General features: G+C 42.0%; 3 protein-coding genes across 4 annotated transcripts in view; 2 read left to right on the top strand and 1 right to left on the bottom strand.

Moving 5' to 3' along the window:
- The window catches only part of sema4gb (sema domain, immunoglobulin domain (Ig), transmembrane domain (TM) and short cytoplasmic domain, (semaphorin) 4Gb), a 44,305-nt gene extending 37,402 nt beyond the window's left edge, over positions 1–6,903 (top strand). Inside the window, exons 12-16 of the mRNA XM_083994088.1 lie at positions 416–531; positions 956–1,110; positions 4,142–4,203; positions 5,149–5,696; positions 6,472–6,903. Of these exons, the coding sequence (XP_083850214.1) occupies positions 416–531; positions 956–1,110; positions 4,142–4,203; positions 5,149–5,696; positions 6,472–6,891 (1,301 nt within the window). The 3' untranslated portion in view covers positions 6,892–6,903. The remainder of the gene's footprint in view (positions 1–415; positions 532–955; positions 1,111–4,141; positions 4,204–5,148; positions 5,697–6,471) is intronic.
- Positions 6,904–9,019: 2,116 nt separating this feature from the next.
- twnk (twinkle mtDNA helicase) lies at positions 9,020–22,098 on the top strand. Of its 2 annotated transcripts, XM_083994090.1 has the most exons (9): positions 9,020–9,156; positions 11,477–11,522; positions 12,396–12,520; positions 16,672–17,338; positions 18,331–19,033; positions 19,856–20,096; positions 20,558–20,665; positions 20,776–20,917; positions 21,271–22,098. In XM_083994090.1, exons 4-9 carry the CDS (start codon positions 16,697–16,699, stop codon positions 21,598–21,600), a joined length of 2,166 nt encoding a protein of 721 aa, XP_083850216.1. In that variant the 5' UTR covers positions 9,020–9,156; positions 11,477–11,522; positions 12,396–12,520; positions 16,672–16,696; the 3' UTR covers positions 21,601–22,098. The 2 variants fall into 2 exon arrangements, with proteins under 2 accessions (XP_083850216.1, XP_083850215.1); XM_083994089.1 differs by lacking the exons at positions 9,020–9,156; positions 11,477–11,522; positions 12,396–12,520 and adding an exon at positions 16,095–16,150.
- Positions 13,486–15,859, bottom strand: mrpl43 (mitochondrial ribosomal protein L43). Its single transcript, XM_083994099.1, has 3 exons — positions 15,583–15,859; positions 14,580–14,686; positions 13,486–13,922 (listed from the first exon to the last, which is right to left on the bottom strand). The coding sequence occupies exons 1-3, from the start codon at positions 15,711–15,713 to the stop codon at positions 13,711–13,713; spliced, it is 450 nt and encodes a 149-aa protein (XP_083850225.1). The 5' UTR covers positions 15,714–15,859; the 3' UTR covers positions 13,486–13,710.
- Positions 22,099–22,497: the final 399 nt, after the last annotated feature.

Below are 22,497 nucleotides of genomic sequence, written 5' to 3'. Positions count from 1 at the left end.
ACTTGTTGTGGGGCGTCTTGCTTCTTAACCGTCTTTGGTACAGGTGATCGGTTTCTACTAACGATGTTAAACAACCACCGATCATCCTGAAGGGGGCGGCACTGCTGCTAACATGGCAAAAAACACATCAGTCCATGGATGTGATCTTGCACTGGGTGACACCTCCCCTCGTTGCCATGAACCGTGGACACTGTAATTTGTTTCCCATGTGCACATCCTGCTGCTGGAAATAACCCCAAACACTATTTATTATCTTGTTTGTGCCGGCTGTTTTAGGAAATTCCTGACCTTCTTTAATTAAACTGTATATTTGTGATCTGTTTTTTATATTTTAGACAAACCGGCTTTGACTGGATTTTGCACAATTTTACTCTCTCGTCATCCTGTTTGACAAGGTTGTTTCTTTTTCCCACAGACGACGGGTGGTTGCACAGAGCCGTAGACATCGATGGAGAAATGCATATTATAGAAGAGCTGCAGCTGTTTGACAAACCGCAGCCCATCGAGAGCATGGTCATATCATCAGCTCTGGTACGTATTCATGTAATGCAGAGTAATACATTTAAAAATAATGAGGGTTTAAATGGCCTTTTTATGCTAAAGCGGTGCAAATGAAAATATGATAGATCACGTTCTGGCGAATAAATTTACCTCATAAACATGGAAACATGCTGTTGAATTGTTAAGTTAGAAAATATAAAATACAATTTTTATATTTCAGGACCTAAGTTTGTACAAAACAAAAAGCTAATCTACAATTAGCAGACAATATAAATTTCCACTGACATTCCCAAATCCATTAATAATTGATGGTGTTTCAGCAAATATGCTACTTAGTATTTGAATGCATTACAATAGCTTATTGTAAATTGAGGCTTCAAAGCTCAGCGGGTTGAAAAAAGAATGAGTGACGGTGCGGAAACAGATGAATCATTTATCTGTCGTCGTGTCACAGCGGAGCATCTACGTGGGCTCCCACTCCGGCGTCGTGCAGGTGCCGATGTCGGCCTGTCAGAGATACACTTCCTGTTACGACTGCGTGTTCGCCAGAGACCCGTTCTGTGGCTGGGACGGGAGGGTGTGTGTGGAGATATCCTCACGTGCACAGAGGTGAGTGGGCACACACACACACACACACACACACACACACACAGACTGATTCATGCAGACGCCAAGGCGAGGAGGCAAACACAGAGTGTGTGTACTTAAGACTAGAAAACCAGACAGATAAATTTACTCTGCTCACCCACAGATCCTGAGTCTATAACCCTCAAAACCGCTCTGCAGTTGCATCAGTCAACTCTGCTCATGAAACCTATTTTTACACTTTTCTCTCTGTTTGTTCTCCATCTGCTCGTGTGTCCATTTTTGTATGGAAATATCAGAGTTTTCAAAAGAAAGAGTGATTCGCTAAATTGAAAAGTGAAAATATAGGTCTGTTTTCAGGTAAAAGATATAGTGACATTATATATTATTCTCTCAGAGCTCTTTGTTAACATGACAGTCAAAGTGAATTCCTCAGACTACACATTAAGAATAATGATTATTACTAGACCTTCTTGAAATAAGTAATAAAGCTCCAAGCAGAAATTAATAATCTTGACACAGGGCTCATTTTTTTTGCATTACTCGACCTTTTTAGTTGATGTTTACTTCTTCCTTCTGGGCCCAACAGCAATCCTGGAGTCTGATGAATTATTTATGCAGCTTACTTTCCCTTCCAACAGAATTTTTATGAAAGCAGGTCTAAGACAATGTAGTCGACCTCAATTTTTCCTCATCAGCTCAGCGGGAGCTTCCTGCTGGAGTGGGAAGTGTTTTGAATTTTCAATTATGACCTTAGTAAAAAAAAAACATTCAGATTTAAAAACACCTGAGATCTGTGACTAGAAGAGAAGAGAAGTGAAACTGACCGACCTCATTTGGAAACACTTGACTTTAAATCCCTTCAATTAGCATAGTACTGTAGTTAAGAAATGAGCATGAACACACTGTAATGTAGTTGTGATCAAAGGGTTCAGTAATGTATAGATTATATCAGTAATTCATTGTTTTTTATATTTTTTAACTATATATATATCGACAAAAACATTAATTAACACTTATATCTGAAAAAAAACTGCATTGAATTGTGTTGCAGTTTATTTGTTTCATGTTTATATGCCTGGATCTATAGTGACAATTACCATAATCTCCAAGGACTTCACTGGAAACAACTTTGTAACTAATTATACAGAAAACAGATGCAGTGTTTAATGGGCACAGGTTCAAGTAATTAATTTCATTTAACTGCTGGTGAAATTAACTAGAGCAACTACAATAGTCAGAGCACAGCAGGTCAGAGCAGCATGTAAAGAAAGAACGTGGCGTTTGTGTTCAAGGAAGAAAATAACTCAACATGTGCTGTTTGGAGATTAAAGAATAAATGAATAATGACTTTGCACTTCTTCCTCTAACTATCACCAAAGTCTTCCTGCAGAGTTTTAGGGTAAATTATTGGAAAATTACAGACCTGCAGAAAATCCACTCTCATTTCTTACCAACATATTGGAACAGATGAATATTTCCTATGCCTTTAAAGTATAATTGGCATTTTACTGTTGGAGCTATTGGATGTGGCCTTATCTATAATGATGCATAAGCTTATATATACATACTGTATATACATTTTATAGGCAAATAACAACTATTCACAGCATTTACATCACAATTAAACAGAAATACTATTCTGAATGCAAAACTGTGAATCCTTTAAATTAAAAACAGTGGGGGAAAATTAATTAAACTTTTTAATCTTGTATCGGAGCAAACTGGAAGTGGTGGTTCTACACAGACAGGAACCAGTTCAAGCCTCAAACTCTCTCTCACACACACACACCTTCAAAACACACACACACACACACACACACACACACACACACACACACACACACACACACACACACACACACACATATTTTAGCTTACTCTGGCACCGGTGGCTGTTTGTGCCTCTCTCCATTCACTCTGCATGAGTGAGTCTCAGACATCTTAATCTCCATTACGGCAGCAGACACATCGGCCTCTCCTGTGGATTTGTTGTGGAGTTTCCGAGGGCAGCAGCAGCACATTCGCTGAAAGCAGCAAAAAAAAAAAGAATCGAAAGTTAATGGGAGATCTTCCCTGGTCCCCTCGGTCTATAACAAACAATATCCACTTCATTTCTAAAAGCAATTAGATTGTTTTTTGTCATCCTGAGCTTGCTATAAAGGCTTTGCTCTGTGGTGTTGGAGAGTAGAGAGGTGTGGACAGACAGACTTAGATGCGTAGAAAATGATCTCTGTAGAGGCCGTCTGGAAACTTCTGCAGGTAGATTTAAAACTGCGAAATCTGGCGTCCCTTTGTGAATTCAAATTAATGCTGCAGAAAAACTTCTCTTCTTCTTCTGACTGCTAATGCTTCAAAGTATTGTTCGAAGTCGGGGTACTTTATTTTATTCAAACAGACGATCTCACTGTCAAAATAGATCTGACATACAATATAACAACAATAAGTTACAGGCAGACATATTTATCAATACAGTACACACTAAATTCAAGGGAAAATAAGGGGAAGTAGATACATTTACTAAAAACAGGAACACATTTTGAGTTTTGCATTGTCCCTCAGTAGCATCAAGGGGGAAATTAGTAGATTACAGTCGATTCCTTAGAAAAGAAGAGAGGAAATGAAGTGGATAAAGATAGAAAATAAAGATTAATATTGAAATACTGAAATACACAATATGATAAATATACGTACATGTAGATGTACGTGTGGATGTGAGTTTTAATATTGTACTGTCATATACTGTACATGTCATGTGTCATATCAGTAAATAACTGAATGAATTATGGAGGTAGTGTCTGTTCAGAGTGGAAAATTACATCAAGTTATTGTCTCCCATCATAGTTTGTTTTGTTTGAGGTGGCACAAAGGTTGTTTTCAAGATTAAAATCTTGATTGAAGAAGTGATTTCAAAACCACCTTCTTCTTATTTTGTCATTTCGTGGCGTGTTTTGTTCAGCGTTTTCGTGGCCATGACTCAGCTCTAACAAATAAAAGTGAAAAACAAATTTCTTCAGTAATGTAACTCACCTTGAAATCACCTTTTTTTTTGCAGGTCAAACCTGACCCAGGACATCCTCAGGGGGGTGAGGGGCTGCAGGGAGAATTCAGGAAATGGTACGTTTGAACACACACCTGCACACACACACACTCCTCATCTATTTTAATGTTTGTAAAGTTTTGCTCTGTATTTCACCTCCTCTTTGATTAGTTTGCACAACTCTCTCTCTCTCTTTATCTCACACTCCCACTCACACGTGGATTATGGGGTGAAAAAAGTCCATCCCTTCTTTTCTCTGCCTGAAATCTCCAGCACTTAGCAGCTATTAAGGGATTTCATTAGGTGTGTGTGTCTTATCCCCCCTCCCCTCCTCTCCCCGGTCCCAGCGTACACATTTTAATCAGCTCCTCTCTTGCTGGAGGTCAGCCGGTCGAGCTGGCTGCATTGCAGGGCCCCGTACATTTCAGGAGGCTTATGAAATGTAATAGAAAGTGATGTTGAAAGGTTGCTCACCTGCACTTTGAAATCGTAACCTTGGCGACCTGACATCTCTCTCGCTCCATATCCTGCTGCACTCCTGTCATCCTGTCTCCTCTGCACTTTTTGTGGTAACACTTTACTTGAATAGGTATTCATAAGATTGACATAATACTGTCATAACCATGATATCAAGATAACAGCTGTCATAAACATCAATGAATACTTGTGACAGCTGTCGTTAAGTGTCATTCGATAAGTTATGTCACTTTTGATGCAAAGTTGACATTATTTGAGATGTCCTTGTTATGAGAACTTGACATAATTTTTAAAGTTTGGCAATTAGGCTATGACAGTTTAAATTGTCTTTATGTCAAGTTGTCAGAACAAAAACATCTCAAACAATGTCAACTTTGCATCAAAAGTGACATAACTTACCGAATGACACTTAACGACAGCTCTCATAAGTATTCATTGATGGTTATGACAGTGTTATGTCAATCTTATGAATACCTATTCAAGTAAAGTGTTACCCTTTTTTTCTTTCTTTTTTTAAACCTGTTCTCTGTGTGTTTGTCCCTCAGTGGTCCATCGGCGGCGCTCTGTGATGTCGGGCGACGACGTGCTGCTGCAGTGCGAGCTTCGATCCAACCTGGCGACCCCGCGCTGGACTCTGAACGGCAAAGAGCTGCAGGGATTCGACCTGAACTCGGGCTACCGCATCGGCACCGACGGCCTCCTCATCATCGGAGCCCGCGCCCAGCAGAGCGGCTCCTACCGCTGCTTCGCCGTGGAGAACTCGGTCTCGGTGCTGGTTTATCTCTACACGGTGCGGGTGCACACCGACCCCTACTTCCCCGTGGAGCCCACCGCCACCACCAGCCCCACCACCACCTCCAGCCCCGCCGTCCTCTCCACCAGCAGCCCCACCGAGCAGCCGCTGCCCTCGCCGCCGGCGCCGATGCCCCCGCAGCCCGAGTTCCGCACCTACAGACACATGGAGGCCGTGTACATCTCCCTGGTGGCCGTGCTCGGAGGCCTCTGCCTGGTGCTGACCGTGGTGCTGCTCTACGTCAGCTTCTGCACCAGACGGGCCGCTCGGGAACGGAAGTACTCCCACCAAGGGCTGCAGGTACGGCAAGCCACTTTAACATTTAAAAGCCAGACTGGATATGTGTTGCAGATATCTGTAGTTCAGTTTTGCCGAGTCAAAAAGAATATTTAAGATATCCACAACTACATTCTTCCTATTCACAATTGTCATTTCAGATATCCACGACTACGATCTTCCTAGGACAAATGACGTCACTTTTGCCATTCATGTGTATGGGGTTTGTCATTACAGATATCTACAATTCAGTTGCAGATATCCGCTATGTGAATTACGGATATCTGTAACTGAATTACGACTAGTACTAATTCCAGTTTGAGATATCTTCAATTTGATTCTGACTAGTCATAGTTCCAGTTCAAGATATCTTTAATTCACCTCAATTTAAGATATCTGCACGTCCCTTTTCAGATATCTTAAATTAAATTTTGATTATAGGCGAAATGACGTTGTAGATATCTCAAACTGGAATTAGGAATAGTCGTAATTCAGTTACAGATATCCGTAGTTCACATAGCGGATATCTGCAACTGAATTGTAGATATCTGTAATGACAAACCCCATACACATGAATGGCAAAAGTGACGTCACTTGTCCTAGGAAGAACTTAGTTGTGGATATCTGGAATGTTCTTTTTGACTCTGCAAAACCGAATTACAGATATCCTGAATGAAAAATCCAACTATTCAAAATGTAATTACGACTATAGTCAGAAAGGCGTTGTTGATATCTACAATGTTAATTCCTGATAGTCAAACTTAGCTTTTTAATTGTTAAATCTGCTCGCCATATGCAGGTGCTGGGCGCCTCGGAGAGGAAAAGGAGCTCCCACCTGGAGCTCAAAACCATCTCCAGCCACTGCAACGGCCGCCAGGGCCGTCGCTCCATCTCGGTGCCGACCTTCGCGGACCTGGGCGACGGTTTCCTCCAGATCGTCCCGGGCGAGGGGCAGATGTCTCCGTGTAAAACGCCTCCTCCGGCGCCTCCCCTTCCCATGCCGCCTCCGCTGCCCAACATGGACTACGCCAACGGGCTGTCGGCCACGCTGCCCAGCGTGCTGAGGAAGATGAACGGGAACAGCTACGTGCTGCTGAGGCAGGCCGACCCCGAGGGCATGTCGCCGCTCTACCACTCCTTCACGGAGGAGCTCAACAGGATCCTGGAGAAGAGGAAACACACACAGCTGGACCTGCAGCCCGACGAGAGCTCCATCTAGGAACGCCGCTCTCCGTCTTTTTTTTGTCTCACAGTTATTTATTTTCACCCCAAGTGTGGAAGAACCGACTGTATCAAAACGCTGCTGTTACTTACCCACAGTGTCAGAGAAACCTGCAGGTTGTGTCCTAACCTGATGTGAAACGTGCTGCCTCCTGTGTCTCCTGTGACTGAACGTCCTGAGATTTTCACTCCCATCGACGGATGGGACTCAACACTGACCAGAGATTTCTACTCAGAGAGCGAAGCTGTGAAAAAAACTCGACCCCGAGACTTAAGTTGCACCGTTAAGCGAGGAGCCTATAGCGACGCTTCCTCTGTGTGGGAAACGGTGGTCACATGACACAAAAGGAAAAAGTGCAACATGGGTAAAAAAAAATAATCATAATAATCAAAATAATAATAATGAGGCCATGAGGTGATCGTGTATTTTTCCAACTTTGGAAGATTTCAGGAAGTTTTTAATGCCATGTAATATTAGCACTCTACGGAGCTTAAAGTGATACTCCTTTATCTTCAATCATTGAAAACATGGCGTTGTACCATCCACATGATGTGCCTGCTCCTGTCTGTGTGTGTGTTTGTGCGTTGTGGGGCGTTGAGCTTTGACTCTGTAGCGCCAACACAAAGTCTGATGGTCTCTGTGGTTTGATCTGGCTGCTGGTTTCTGGGCAGAAGAGACGGATGGGTCCAGTCTAATTGTTGCACAGTACAGAACAACAAATCAAACCTTTGCTTTTCCGTCCAATCACAACTCCTCATCCTACCACATCCCACTCCCCGACAGTAACACAACACAACTCTTCTTATACTTCTCTGTTTGTTTTTCCATATTTGCACAAAACAGTTGTGTTTGCCAAATACTGAGCACATGGACGGACGAGCAGAAGAAGCTCATCACGTTTTTTGTTGTTTTTTTTTCCCCCACAGTGAAAACTGGAGTCTGTTTTAGGGCTGCACTTAACCACTGCTTTCATGATCCATTAATGTGTCAAGCGATTCTTTATTTTACTCAAAACATTTACTTTCAGATAAGCAGTGGAAAACCTCTTTGTTTTGTCTGACCAGTTAAAAACCTGTTCGCTATACTTAAATTATGAATCGTTCACAAAGCCTCCTGTTTTATGTGTTACATAGATTTTTATGCGGAGTGTCACTTTAAGGAGCCGGTTCTGTTACAGTGCACGAGAGCACAGGTGTGAAGACAAATCAAACACTTTAGTTCATTTCTCTTTTTTCTCATGTAAATAGCAATAATGATGACATCACTGTTGCAGCTGTTAGTAGCTCTGTGTCGTGCCCGTCCCGATGGAAACACCTGTAGCCGACTCTGCAGCGACTTGGACTTTCTTTCTTTGTTCAATCATCAGTGTCTCTCTGCTTTTATCATCTGTATGTATGTGTGTGTGAGAGTGTGTGTTGGGAAATAGAGAGAGAGCTGTGTCTACAGTCTATTAAAGCAGCAGTCACTTTGTGGTCAGGTTGATTGAATTCACCGAAGACCACAGATTGACTTCAGGGCTCAGGAGGCTGAGAGCGGAAAAACAACACGCAGTAAAAACTGTAAAGTAAATCCTTACTTGTTGTTATATTTATACACCTACGTATATGCTTCTACTTTGTCGTTGTCTGCCTGGCGCTCTATTTTTGGATTATTATTCACTACACCTTGAAGATTTTTACCTTCTCGTGAGACATGAAGACAGCAGCGTCATGCCAGCGATCTGAAAACACTGGATTCTTTCAAACGTGATGTTACAAAGAGAAAGAAACAACAACTTTTAATCTGGTCAGGAGGACAGAGTCGTGTTTGTCTGCTGTGAAGGACCTTCAAACATGCAACACACAAAAACAAAACATCCCCAGTGTTTACCTGACATCAGAGCAATGCCAAAACAACACAAACTGCAGAGCGTACTGTATTTTTTTTCTCCCTCTCTGGCAAGGTGAACAGTGTTATGACTAAACAGCGCTTGTACGAGTTGGGGAGAAGTGACAGAAATGAATCTCGGGGGGTAGTTTGTAAACGTGTCACGGCCAGTGGTAAATAAAGATCTGTCTTTGCAGGCAAAGTGTTGACTCAGCTCTTGTAGCGGCGGCTCAGCAGCAGGCCCCCTCTGTGGCGACCCGCGGCGTTCATCTGTCAGAGCGTCGCTGACAGCAACAGCAGCGTTTGGCTCGACTCCAGTGGAGAGAGAAGAGGGAGAGAGAGAGAGGCAGGGAGGGAGGGAGGACGGCGGCTTCTTTGTCGTCTCTGCAGGTGGAGGTAGGACAGGAAACGTTTGACCTCCGTGTCCTGGTTAGCCATGCGGGGAGGAGATGGTGATGAAATGAGGCAGGAGCTGTTTTGCATTCGAAGGTTTCATGTCGTCCCCTTGTTTTTCCTTGAAAGCCACTTTATTATGAACCTTGTTGTAGAGAGAGGAGAGAATATAAAGCCCAGCCAGTGCTTCAGAGGAAGTCCTTATCTGGCTGTGTGCTGGTGTATGAAGCCTTCTCTTTTTTTGTTTTGTTTTGTTTTTTAGACTTTGCACAGCAAACATTGTCCCTGTTTGTGTTTACATCCGAGTGCAGCACCGTGAATATCACTGAGGAGAGACTGTGCAGTAAATACATGTGTTGTTATCCTCCATTTAACGCACCTTACCCAGTTGGTTTTCAACTTTACACAACTTTAAACAAACTACTGCTGATTCTTTCTTCTTCTTTTTTTTTTGGTGTGGGATGTTACATTCGCCAAGCACTAGTCTCGCTTTTATACAAATGTAGGAAATATAACATCCAGAGTAGCAGATACTGCCCATAAGTTGTTTGTGAAAGTAGAAGGTGTTCGGTCCTGCATTATTTCAACATATAAAACATATTTTTCCTGCTGCCAGAGAGGACACAGATGCAGGAGGAAAAAAAGCTTTTAGTTGGGTGGAGTGAGCCTACGTTTTACAAATGGAAGTATTTTTCATCTTGGCTTACATTGCTGTCATATACCTGCGAGCAACAGTTACTTGCTTATGTGTGAATAAAGGAAAAGAGCAGGCAAGTGAACAGAAAGTGTCCCTCTATGCAGACGACCTACTTTTATACATTAGACCTCAGTAAATCAATACTATATGAACCCACCACCTTTCCTTTATCCGTACATGAGAAAAAAAAGTGCTTTTGAGTGGTGGTTTCTTTTGTCCCTTGACCTTTCCTGGTTGTTACACCTGATCTAAAAACCTTGGCTGTCTATGAAGAGAAGAGCTTTTCAGCTTTCTCTATTTCCATCACCCTCTTCAGCCTTTTACTACTTCTTTTCTTCCTCATCTTCATTCCTTTCCTCTCTCCTCTCTCTTTTTCTCTCTCTGTCGCCTCTTTCTTTTCTTTTCCCATCTCATCCCCCCTGCATGACAGCATCATCTATTACTCTGTCTGCTCACATTCACACTCTCGCTCAAGGACCCTGCTGAGTTTACAAATGGCCGTGATGGCCGCTAATCAATTAGAGCCAGTTTTCAAAGAGCACTTGAGTTTGTGTCGGTGAAAGCAAGGGGGACTGGGGGAAAAAAAACAAGAAGATTATCTGCATTAGTTAAACATCAAACATACGATTAATGTTCTTCACACATTTCTAGCTGAGGTTGTGATTTATGAAATTGTTTTTAATCGTACCATTTACCCATGAGCATCGGACTGAGTGAGGATTTATCTATTTGCATAAATTTCACCCGACCCACGGTGCTCAGAAAGACTGACCAGGATCAATAAGATGTTCTGATCGATGATAACTCATAGAAGGTATGATTCACAGGATGTGTTTCCGTTGGGTTACATTTACAATCTGTATAAAAAAAATTTGCTGCACTCATCCCATGTATTATATCAAGGCTCAACTTGTGGACAATCTTGATGTTGGACAGTTTGTCTGAATCTGCGACCATCACTGCTGCTGCTGCTTCTTCCTCACTCATGGACAATCTGTTTACAATGGCCAACAGCTCCACACTGCATTCTCTATTATTATGGACTTTATGTAAAAATATCAAATGTGTTCGGCTACCAGTTTTGCATTTCTTTTCTTTTCTTTCCCAGCTGATTCAATATGCAAGCTACAGTATATTTTATGTAGAGGTAGATCGTTTCTCTAAGTGTTGGCCAAAGATACTGGTGTAAGAAGTCCACATTTTGCACTGTTCTTACGTAAATACTTTGTCGTTAACCCCTGTGAACTGTGACACTTTCCATCATGTTGGTTCTGTATGAGTTTCTGATGTAGATAATGAACTTGTCCCATGTGGTCTTCTTGGCTGAAACGACATCGCTGCTTATTGTATGATAGTTAAACAACCACTTCAGCTGTTCAGAGAAAGAACTTTTTCTATGTCGAGTCTCATGTCCTATTTATTTGAATTCATTAAATTTTCACTTGCTTTTTTGTGAAGATAAAACAAAAGAAACACTTTGCATTATGTTCAGCTCAAGGGGTGGGAGGGGGTAGGGGGGGGGGGGGGGGGGGGGGTCGGGGGTGATGTTCATTGTCAACAGCCTCGAGGGGAAGTCAGGAAATGACATGCAAAGAAACATGTTCACACTGGTTTTTGTTTCTCAAGACGCCGTGATACTCGGTCACCGTCCTCCGCCGGGAGTGGAGCCCACGTGAGTCCCAGAGTCATTCACATGCATACACATACAGTATATAACAGAGGCAGAGGTATAACATAAGCCAAGGTGGGGATAAAATGACCATTTTCAAAGCAGCATTCAAGGCTAGTAACTTAGCAACAGCATCTTTATTTAGAGCCTTTTAGAGTCCTGGCGTGGGTCAGGTTGTGCCAGTTCCCATTGAGAGCGCGGGTGTGATGAGAGCACCGTGGCTCTGATAAATGTAATTGGTGCCATAGATAAAATGAAAATGCAGGAAATGAGCATCATTAAGACATTTGGTGCTTTAATTCAGTGTCTTTCCACTGAAACAGCCACGGGCCACCTGAACGTGGTCGTATGAATTATACAGATGATTTAAATTTAGTCACTTCTATTGGCTAAACAGTGACAGTGACTAAGAACCTAAGATACAATTAACTTTACAAATTAATAGTTTCTACATAGGTCGAACAACAATAACAGCATAAACAGCTTTTAAAATGATCTCTACCATGCCAACATTTAAATGCAACCATTTTGCATAATCAATATTTTTTACATTTAAGGAACAGTTTTCTGCTGTTACTACTGTAGTTTTGATTTAAAGATTTAGAGGTCCCATTTTGTACAAAGGTCTATGTCTTTCTTGATTGTAAAGCAAGTCGAGGTTTTATATTAATACTATAAATGTGTAATCCATGCACAAAATGTACATAGCATGTGTTCAAAAACTGTCTAGAAACAATTTGTTGAGACTTCTTTAACTTTGTGATGTCACAGCAGTTATCAAGCCCCTCCCACCTAAACCGACCATCCAACATTTGCTAGATTTGGTTTCTCTGGGTTTTATCCTGAAATCTGCTCTATCTTTGTTGAATTACTCAGAAAACCAGTCAGAAGAGAGACTCACAGCCTCCTCTCCTCTGATTGGCTGACCTGTTGTTACTAGCGATCTACAGAGAAGCTGAGAGAGGAAATGGAAAACTACGACATCAAGGAGAAGCGTTAAAGTATGAACCTTATTTTTTTTACTAGAAATGGTAACAGTATGAAATACTGAGTATCTGAGAGTGTGAGTGTACGGTAATTTAAAGGGAAGCGGCGTCCGTCCTCTTATCATAAATGCAGCTCAAGTGCAGATACTTGGGAGGAAATGAGTGAAATGATCAGCAGCAGCATCCAGCTGCAGAGCTCCACTGCTGTGTCTCTGCAGCTCCCTCATGCTCCTATTCCACATATATTCTCACAAATAGCCGAACCATTTCCTGCAGGCAGAGTTTTATATGTCAGCAGACTTGTATCCATCAATCAACTGAAACCGACAATCTGTCCTGGGGCATCTTTTTCCCCATTCACACTGTGCATTTGTATTCATCCAACAACGAGCATTCACTTGTATATGTCTGTATATGAGGAAGAACAGTGAGGTTATCTATGCAGGGAAAGCAGGATGTGCTTCTCGCAGTCAAAACAACAACAAACCAATGAATTTGGGATGTGAACTGTAAAGAAAAGCAGCGAGTTTTTCCAACCTCACCTTGTTGAATTGAAGAGACGTGTTGGTTTTGTGACGCTGCAGACGACAGCTCTGTGCTGAAAAGTTAAGAGTTGTCCCTCAAGCTATCACACAACCATCTGTCACGTTCAGTCACAGCAGTATTACACTGTAAAAAAAAAAAAAAAAAACTAAAAAAACAGGTGTCGCCTATTCCCTGAAATAAAAAACCTGCGCACATCTGTTTCTGGTCTGATGAGGATTTCAACTGCAGGTGAATTAGACGCCGATTGCGCCGTTGGAGTCGGCTTTGCTCTGTCGACATGTCTCTGATAAACTCTTCAAACGACAAAGAAAAAAAAAATCTAAATTTAAAACACCAACAGCAGCTTTTGCACTTGATGTATTTTTTTATTTCATACAAACTTCCATCTGCTCTTCAACATGAATCTTCAAATAACCTTAAAAAAAACAGTTACCTGCTTTTTTTTTTAATCACGTCAGCTGACAGGTCTCAGGTGGATTCATGTGAAGTCTGTTCAGAGCTGCTTCCTGCTCAGCTCACGTTTCTCTGCTGCCAGCGACGGACAAAAAACAGTGTGACGGCGCCTCCTGCAGGAACATCCAACAGATACACTGGGAACAGGAGGAGCACCAACACCAGAACCGGCCTGTGCAGAGCTCAAAGATGAACTGAAACTGTCTCTAGTCCTGGCTCAGCGGCCTGATGGGGCCGACGGTCGGGGGCCGGTTGGTGAACGGGTGCCACTGGCCCTGGATGCTGGGGTTGTCCGTGTGGAAAGGTTTGCGGATGCGGATGATGTCCAGACCCGACTGGTTGGTCAGTTTGGCCAGAAGCTCGGAAATCTGCGGAGACGTTTTGCCCGTGACGATTTCTTCCCTCACGTTGCCGTTCACTGGAGGGGAGAAAAGAGAGGAAATCACTGATAAGACAAACGTAATTATTATAGAAGATCAATAAGAGTGAAACTACTTTATAAACCTCCAGTGATAAGTTGGTGTTATACTGCCCCCTAGTGCATATATGAGTAGTAACAAATATACAGCTCACTTTACAAACATCTTGTACCATATATCTTTCCAAAAACCACAGTTTAAACTTCAAAATAAAAGACTGGCAATAAGCCTGAACCCTGTAAAGATAAAGCATGCCTTTAATTTCTATATCTTTATTTTTCAATAGCACAATTTGCTCTGATCCATTTTTTTTCCAATAACATTAATCAAGAAAAATCAAGTATTTTGTCAGTTTATAAAATAGATAGATCATTAAACAAGTGATAGAAACTGCAAAGATACAGACACAGGGAAATGATGTCATGAGTATTAATACTGAGTCAGTTTGTTTTACAGATAAAGGAGCTGGCATGTGACTTAAAATTCCTGTGTAATTAATGTGATAAGTGCAAATTATAAGAGAAACTAATGCAGCTGAGGTGTTTGCCTAGAGGTAACCCTCAGGTTATTAAGACGGATCAATGTCTGGATTTCAAATCAATAAGAATTGAATATTTAACACAACTTGCTCTGAGTAATTAAAAAGTAGGACTTACAGTACTCTGCAACTATTTTGGGAATCCTGCAGGCCTGAGGAGACACGTATACGACAGTCCCCGGGTTCGTCTTGGCGTAATCCACCACCCCCTCCTCAATGAAGTCCCTGAGGAAGAACCAGAAGAAGAAGAAGAAGAATTGATGTTGTTAGTGATGATGATGCTTATTTCCATTACTCACCATGATGCAATATAAGCAAGCACTTTTACTTCAACTGTATATTTATCAGTATAAATCAGTTTAGAAGTCACTTGTTCCACTTATCCCCTAAATTCATCTCATTTCACGGTGAAATACTGAACTTTTTAGTACATTTGCAGCTGCTCTGTAGCTACTGGATATTTACAAGATTAAGACTTTACACACAGAACAGATGATCAACAAATTAATTTCCTGTGTGCTACTTTAGTCAATAAGGAAATGTCACATCAAGCAGCTTCAACATGACAATGCTACAAATGTGTTAATGCCTCAATTAAAACTATCAAAGGTAATAATGTATATTAATCAGGCCTGAAAATAATAATCATGTCTTAATCGTTTTTCTATTTGTAAACTGCTGTATCACAGGTTACTCATCCCCCACCCCACCACTCTCTTGACTTACAAGATCATATAAAATATTGAATATAATTTCTGCAATTTAAAGCCTTTTTGACAAAGATACATGAAAACCACTGATGTTAGTTACACATTTCCCCTCGGCGAGGAAACAGCACAAGCACATAGCGTTTTGCATGTAGGCCCAAAAGTTAAATTTTGGTGTTTGATTTGTCAAAACCAAAGACTACTTTGTGTTGGTCTCTATCACATAAAACCCCAATAACGAACGTGACAAAATGTGGAAAGTTCAAGGGTTAGCCTAAGGCACTGTACCTACACAACTCTGCTTACAGTGTTAGTACGGTGTTCCTTATCAAGTGATCATCGAGAGTGCACATATTACCTACATATAATCAACAATACTATATTTGTTATTATTATTTTTTATTTTTTATTTACCTGATTCCCAACGAGCTCTGTGCTTTTTTGGAGAAGATGATGGAGACCCTCTTCAGCTGACAGACGTAGCGACCGACGCCGTTCTGCAGGACGCTGCGCAGGAAGCGGCTCGCTGTCCCTCTGGACGTCATCGTTTCTACCGGGTCAGGGTCGATTAATTAACTATCCGCTAACTACTCATCCACCGGTACGACACGTCTGGACAAAAACAGCCCGGTTAAAGACGGTAAACTGCTCTGGTTTTCACAGAGGACGACTTCACGGGCATGGGTGGCGCAGTCCGTCCAGAACAGGGTCCGACGTGAAACGTGTAGCAGGAACTACGGTTTAAAAAACGTATATTAAATTAAAAACGTCATTTTAACACCTAATGTCTTTTAAAACAACACATTTTTAATATATTTAATTTTTAATAGACTGTATAGGTACATCATTTATCTATTTGACTCAAATACTTTAGCGGTCTGGTTCCTCTCGGCACATGTTTCACACGGACGTGTTTTGAAGACGCGCGGAAAAGCCCGGGTGAGAGGAGCATGGAGGAAAATGAGTGCAGATAACAGAGGCAGTAAGTACAATATAACGTGTTCATTTATTTAATTAACCCACTTTATTCATAGTTAAAGCTTTCTTACGCCTCCACGCTAATTTTTTGACACATTGTCTGTCTGAGTTTACTAGAAAAACGGCGGTTTTCTACATCACTGCCCGACTAATCTGGGTCAAACACTGCAAGTTTTACAGGCTGACTGTTCTTCATTTTTCTATAGAATATAGTAGAATATCCTTTATTGTCATTGTCACATGTACAACGAAATTTAAAATGCCAAACCAGACGGTGCAACATCCAAAAAAAGAAAAGAGACTGTGAAGGAGCATAAAAAAATAGCTATAATAAATAATGTTGATAATGAAATAAAACAAAACAAACACACAACCTTACATTCAATCTGCTGAATTGCACAACCCCACATTGCACTGTGATTAGGTTTTAGTGGTATTGAGTGTGGTTGTTGCTGTGGGGTATAAACTGATTTTTAATCTATTTGTCCTCGTCCTGTTCTGTGCCTTTTCTGGTGTCTGCTGCAGGTGCAGAGCCGTAACCAGGGGACCAATGTGGAGGAGGCTGCTGCTGAGGGGCACCACCTGTGTCCTGCAGGTGGCAAAGCCAAAGTTTCTCCACCAAAGACATTTCCCCTCCCTGGGTGTGAGGCTGTGTGACGCCCACAGACTCACTCACAGATCTGCAGCTGCTCCATGTGCGCTGCTCAGGCTCCGGAGTGCAGGCTTCTTCCCGGCGCACAGCGGCACTAGGACGTATAAAAAAGATGCCAAATCCACTGTGGAGTTCCCTGCGAGTCCCATCACAGTCACAGAGATCAAACAGTACCTACGCTCCAAAGATATTCTCTTCCACGATGGCTACAGCTGCCTCCACATCTCCAGCATCTTCGTCGATTCCCCGGAGAGGAAGGACACTTTCTCGCTGTTCATCGACAAAACCACGGGCCAGTTTCTGTGTAAGGACACGCTGGTGGAGGGGAGCTGGGAGGACCTGCAGGACTGTCTGGAGGTGATGCAGAAGGAGGGCCAGGACTTCCTCAGTCCCCGGGTGCTGCTGGGATACCCGGAGAGTGTGGAGGAGCAGGAGGAGAGGGAGCGGGAGCTGAGGGAGGTGCAGAGGATCTGGTCCAGCTCCATGCCTTTCTCTGACCTCCAGGAGGACGAAGCCCAGCTCATCAAAACCATGTTCCAGGTACTGAGAGTGAAGTAGGGAGAGATGTGTCGCCATTTTACTCCTGTTTAAATTTGGTCTCATACTTAAAGGGATAGTTCAACATTTTGGGAAATTCTCCTATTGCCGTAATCCCTATAGTCATAGCTGTAGGTTCATTACCTTTAATTATCGGTGCATGTTGTTTTGAGATCTGCGGGGCAGAGACGTGAGCTGCTCAGGGAACACAATGGAGGTGAACGGTACAGGTCCCCTGTCCCTCATCAAACTCATCAAATACACAATCCAACAACTCCAAAACGCTCTGGTGGACAAGTTGTGACCTGCACATGAGATAATCATGTATAATCATGTTACATTACGACACATGAAGCAAATACTCAAGAAATACTGCATTTGCCTCTAAAACAACTCTGTCTCGTAATGTTACATAATACATTATTATTTCATAGCGTGGTGAATCTTGTCCAACTGAAACTTGTCCACGAGAGCGTTTTGGAGTTGTTGTGTATGTGATTGTGTATTTGATGAGTTTGATGAGGGACAAGGGACCTGTATTAACCTCCGCTGTGTTCCCTGAGCAGCTCACGTCTCTGCCCCGCAGATCTCAAAACAACATGCACCAATAATTAAAGGTAATGAACCTACTGCTATGACTGTAGGGATTAGGGCAATAGGCGAATTTGCTAAAATGATAAACTATCCCTTTAAAGAGAGTTTGTATTCGTAATTGACATTTAAATTGACAATGAAAAGCAAAGAGAAAAGATGTTAGTTTAAACAGTAAAAGTTTAGGAACTGATGGTTTACAATTTAGAGAAAAAATGACACAATAATGCAAACAAAACAGTACAATAAAACATACTGTCATGGTTAAATATTTATCATTAAAGTATATTAGATGTCTTTTCATTTTCTTGGAAACTGTTTTAAATTATCGTCAAAGAAAAAGACAAATACTGTCAGACTGTTTTCCTCAGATGATGTTAATGTTTTTTAATTTGTTGTTGCAGATCACAAAGATTTCTAATGCAACCCTCAAGAAGTTCGGTGTGAGACTCTTCAAACCCACCAAGAGTCTGGTCTTCCCCTGGTTCGGGGGCCCTGACTCCTCCCTGAAGGGGGTGAAGCTCCTCTCCGCCCAGAACACAGACACTGAGAAAGTGACGTACAACGAAGCCACGGTCCCAAAGTGCAGCTCCTACTACAACCTGTTCGGCCTGCCGCTGTTGGGCCGCATGGACTCCGAGGTCGTTCTCACCGGTAACGAACTGGACACTCTGGCCGTGAGTCAGGCCACCGGTCTCCCCAGTGTCGCTCTCCCCCGGGGGGTCAGCTGCCTCCCCCCGGTCCTGCTGCCTTACCTAGAACAGTTCAAGCGGGTGACGCTGTGGTTGGGAGGCGACATCCGCTCCTGGGAGGCGTCGAAGCTGTTTTCACGGAAGTTGGGCCTGAGGCGGTGCTCTCTGGTGCGACCCGGCGAGTACCGGCCGTGTCCCTCCGAGGCGCTGGCACGGGGGAAGAACCTGAGCCACATCGTCAACTCCTCGATATCGGCGGCTCACAAGTCCATCGTGTCCTTCAAGCAGCTCAGGGAGGACGTGTACGGGGAGCTGCTGAACACGGATCAGGTGGCCGGCGTGAAGTGGACGAGGTTCCCAGAACTAAACCGGATCCTGAAGGGACACCGCAAGGGAGAGCTGACGGTTTTCACAGGTATAACGACAATAAACTTCATATATGATCCTGGTTTGTACATGTTTAATAGTGATGTAGACCTTGTTGACCCCACATCACAGCAGGTTGCAGTTCTTTCAGCATAAAAACTCAGATAAACACTAAAAACCTGAGTGAAAAAAGGCAACAACCATTCGTGGAAACACTTAGTGTGAATATTACCGTTCTTAAATCATCAGAGGAAACATTTTCATCACTAACTTGTGGATTTCTTTCTTGATGGACAAAAATCTTATATGACAGTATAAGTTTATTATGAAAAGTTAAGATTTAAAGTTGGCATGTAGATTATATCTAATGTAAATGGGATTTGGTTACAAATTTGTGTTGGAAGGCGTTGGAAGAGGATAAATTGCTCCCAGTGTTATTTATAGACACATGTACCCACCACTAGCAAAATATTATGATCCAAGGTGAATAAATCAGTGTTATGTCTTAAGTGTCCAAATTTGATTCATGCAGCTTTAAAAATGCATTTTTATTATAATTAATCAATTTGTAACTAGGTTCATATTCCATGTTTTTACGTATATTGTTTGTTTAAATATGGATTAATAGATTAGGATTACGTAAATGATAAGAAATAATGAATAGATTAAAAAAAACACTCACACACAGTACATCAAAGTTTATTTTTAATACAACTACCCTGAAAAGGATATTTTGGTTCTGGACTGTGAACCAGAGTCTGAATATGTGACTTTCTACTTTTTATGATGTCTCACCCACTGCACACAATCTGCAATCAAACAAATAATAGACTTCATCTCACTATGTTCTTTATGTGTCTTTGGGGACCAGGTCCTACTGGCAGTGGGAAGACGACCTTCATCAGCGAGGTGGCGCTGGACCTTTGCATGCAGGGCGTCAACACGCTGTGGGGCAGCTTTGAGATCAACAACGTGCGTCTGGCTAAGATCATGCTCACACAGTTTTCCATGCAGCGGCTGGAGGAGAACCTGGAGCAGTACGACTTCTGGGCGGACAAGTTTGAGGAGCTGCCGCTTTACTTCATGACTTTCCACGGGCAGCAGAACATCAAGTAAGACACGTCAGGATGTTACAGCCGTCTTTCTTCTTAGAGTTCATCAAGAAATCAACAAATCATAATATAAAAGACAGAATAATGTTGATAAAGCCTTTTTCAATTCATATTAATGTGTCAATGCCTTAATATACCAGTGCTTCCTTGCATCAGATATTTAGATAAATATCTGCTAAACTTGGCTGCGAGTGTTAGATGATTCATCAGTTGATAAATGGTTGCTGTGGCAATCCATTACAGCATAGATTAATGGATTTTTTAAAATGAAAAATGCAAAACATTTCCTGGTTCCAGCTCTTAAAATGTCAGAATTGAATGCCTCTGTTTGCTTGATTTGTTGACGGAGCCTAAATTGGAAGATTAGATTTAGAATGAAAAAACATTGTTTATTTGTTAATAAGCAGTTTAATTGTATTAGCCAAACCTGATCAATATCTGTTCTTCTTCCATTTCCACAGGACGGTTTTGGAAACAATGCAACATGCTGTTTACGTCTATGACATAAACCACGTCATCATTGACAACCTGCAGTTCATGATGGGCCAGGAAAACCTCTCAGTGGACAAGTGAGGAAGAGTCAATTATTATTATTTATCCACCTTTTCATGCATGTTTTTTTTAAGGTGGACTGTCTGTGACATATATGAAAATAAATTATGGTTTTCATCTGATCCAGGTTTGCAGTCCAGGACCACATCATCGGGGCATTCAGGAAGTTTGCCACCAACACGAGCTGCCACGTCACACTGATCATTCACCCCAGGAAAGAGGAGGACGACCGCGAGCTGCAAACAGCTTCTATCTTTGGCTCTGCAAAGGTGAGACGAGGAAATGCTTCATCATGGCTTAAAATTATTAGATTAGGGACCAAATGTATTTAGAGTTTCTTGCACAGCTACATTATGTTTTTATTTAACCAGATAAAAGACTCACTGAGATTAAGACCTCTTTCACAACGTGGCCTGGCAAAAAAGGCAGTAGCACACATAGTGAATAAAGAGATGAATAACAAAACAAACATTGAAATATAAAAGTAGACAAATTAAGTGTAGGAGAAGAGACTAATGATAATACTAAGAAGTTCTTCTGTCATATAAAGAAAGGAAAATTGCCCCTGTACACTTTGCACAACCTTTTTTATTTGACATCTGCCGTGTTCACTCCCCTCCAGGCGAGTCAAGAAGCCGACAACGTCCTCATTCTGCAGGAGAAGAAGCTGGTGACGTGTCCCGGCCGCCGGTCTCTGCAGGTGACGAAGAACCGCTTCGACGGCGACGTGGGCATCTTCCCTCTGGACTTCATCAAGACGTCGCTCACCTTCTCAGCTCCGGTGAAAGGCAAACACAAGCTGAGGAAGGTCCACAACAAGGCGGAGGGCGAGGACGTGGAGGGGAACGAGGGGAACGAGGGGTACGAGGTGGCGCCGAAGAAGGTTGTGGTCAAGAAGCAGAAGGCGGAGAAATCAAACAAAACAACAAAGACTCCTGCAACTGGAAAGTGAAACCGTCCAAGTATCTTTATATATACAATATATATAAAAAAGTGTATAGTTCTCTGTCGTATCACTTCTGTCAGAAAAGATGATGCCAAGTCAAAACTTAAAGTTAATATCAGATAAGCTGTATGTTCATGAGCTAACAGCGTTGATTGTAAATCCCAGCGGTGTTTCCGATCACAGAAGATGTTTTTCACTGTGTAATGAAGTTTGGAGCCAGAATGTGAAATAATGATGGTTAAAAGTGTTAAAGATCCAAAGCTTTTCTATGCAGGTAGTACCACTGTATAATAAGACTGAATTCTCAATAAGTGTTAATGGTTTAAAAAGACAAACAAACAAACAGTTAAACTCCTTTACTTTCAACTCATACTGTGACACAAATACTGTTTTTCATGCCCTGTACTTCATGGTAAAACACTACCAGCGTCTGATTGCCAATATGATATAAGCACTTGCACAGTACCACTGTGTGAACTCTACTGACTCTTTACTGAAATATTACATGAGCTACTGCCTACTTTTGTTTTTTAAAATAAAATGCATATGATGCAGCGGTTTTTCTTTTTTTTGGTCGGTGTTTCTATGTGGCAGCCAGCAGGTGGCAGTGTGTGCTTTACACACGACAGTTCACTGAATGGTCACAGTACATCACTGCTTTTCTTTACTACGTACTTGTGGCTATAAGTTACCCAGTTTGATTCAGCTTCGTCACACAAGCTTCACTTGGGACTGTTTTAACATTTAGCAATTATCCCCAGATGTCTGTGTTATTTGTAAACAAACGGGCTTCTTCTTAGTCCTGCAGCTTTGGACCCCAAATTCAGCGGGTAAGTTAACTAGACGGTGCCAGTTATCCATCAACATGGCTGATGTGAAAGTTGTGTCCTTCCTTGTTAGTAG

This window comes from Trachurus trachurus, assembly GCF_905171665.1.
Source record: "Trachurus trachurus genome assembly, chromosome: 19".
Taxonomy (NCBI): domain Eukaryota; kingdom Metazoa; phylum Chordata; class Actinopteri; order Carangiformes; family Carangidae; genus Trachurus; species Trachurus trachurus.
Note: the sequence above shows the minus strand (reverse complement) of the source record. Positions and strands in the feature narration are given on the sequence as shown.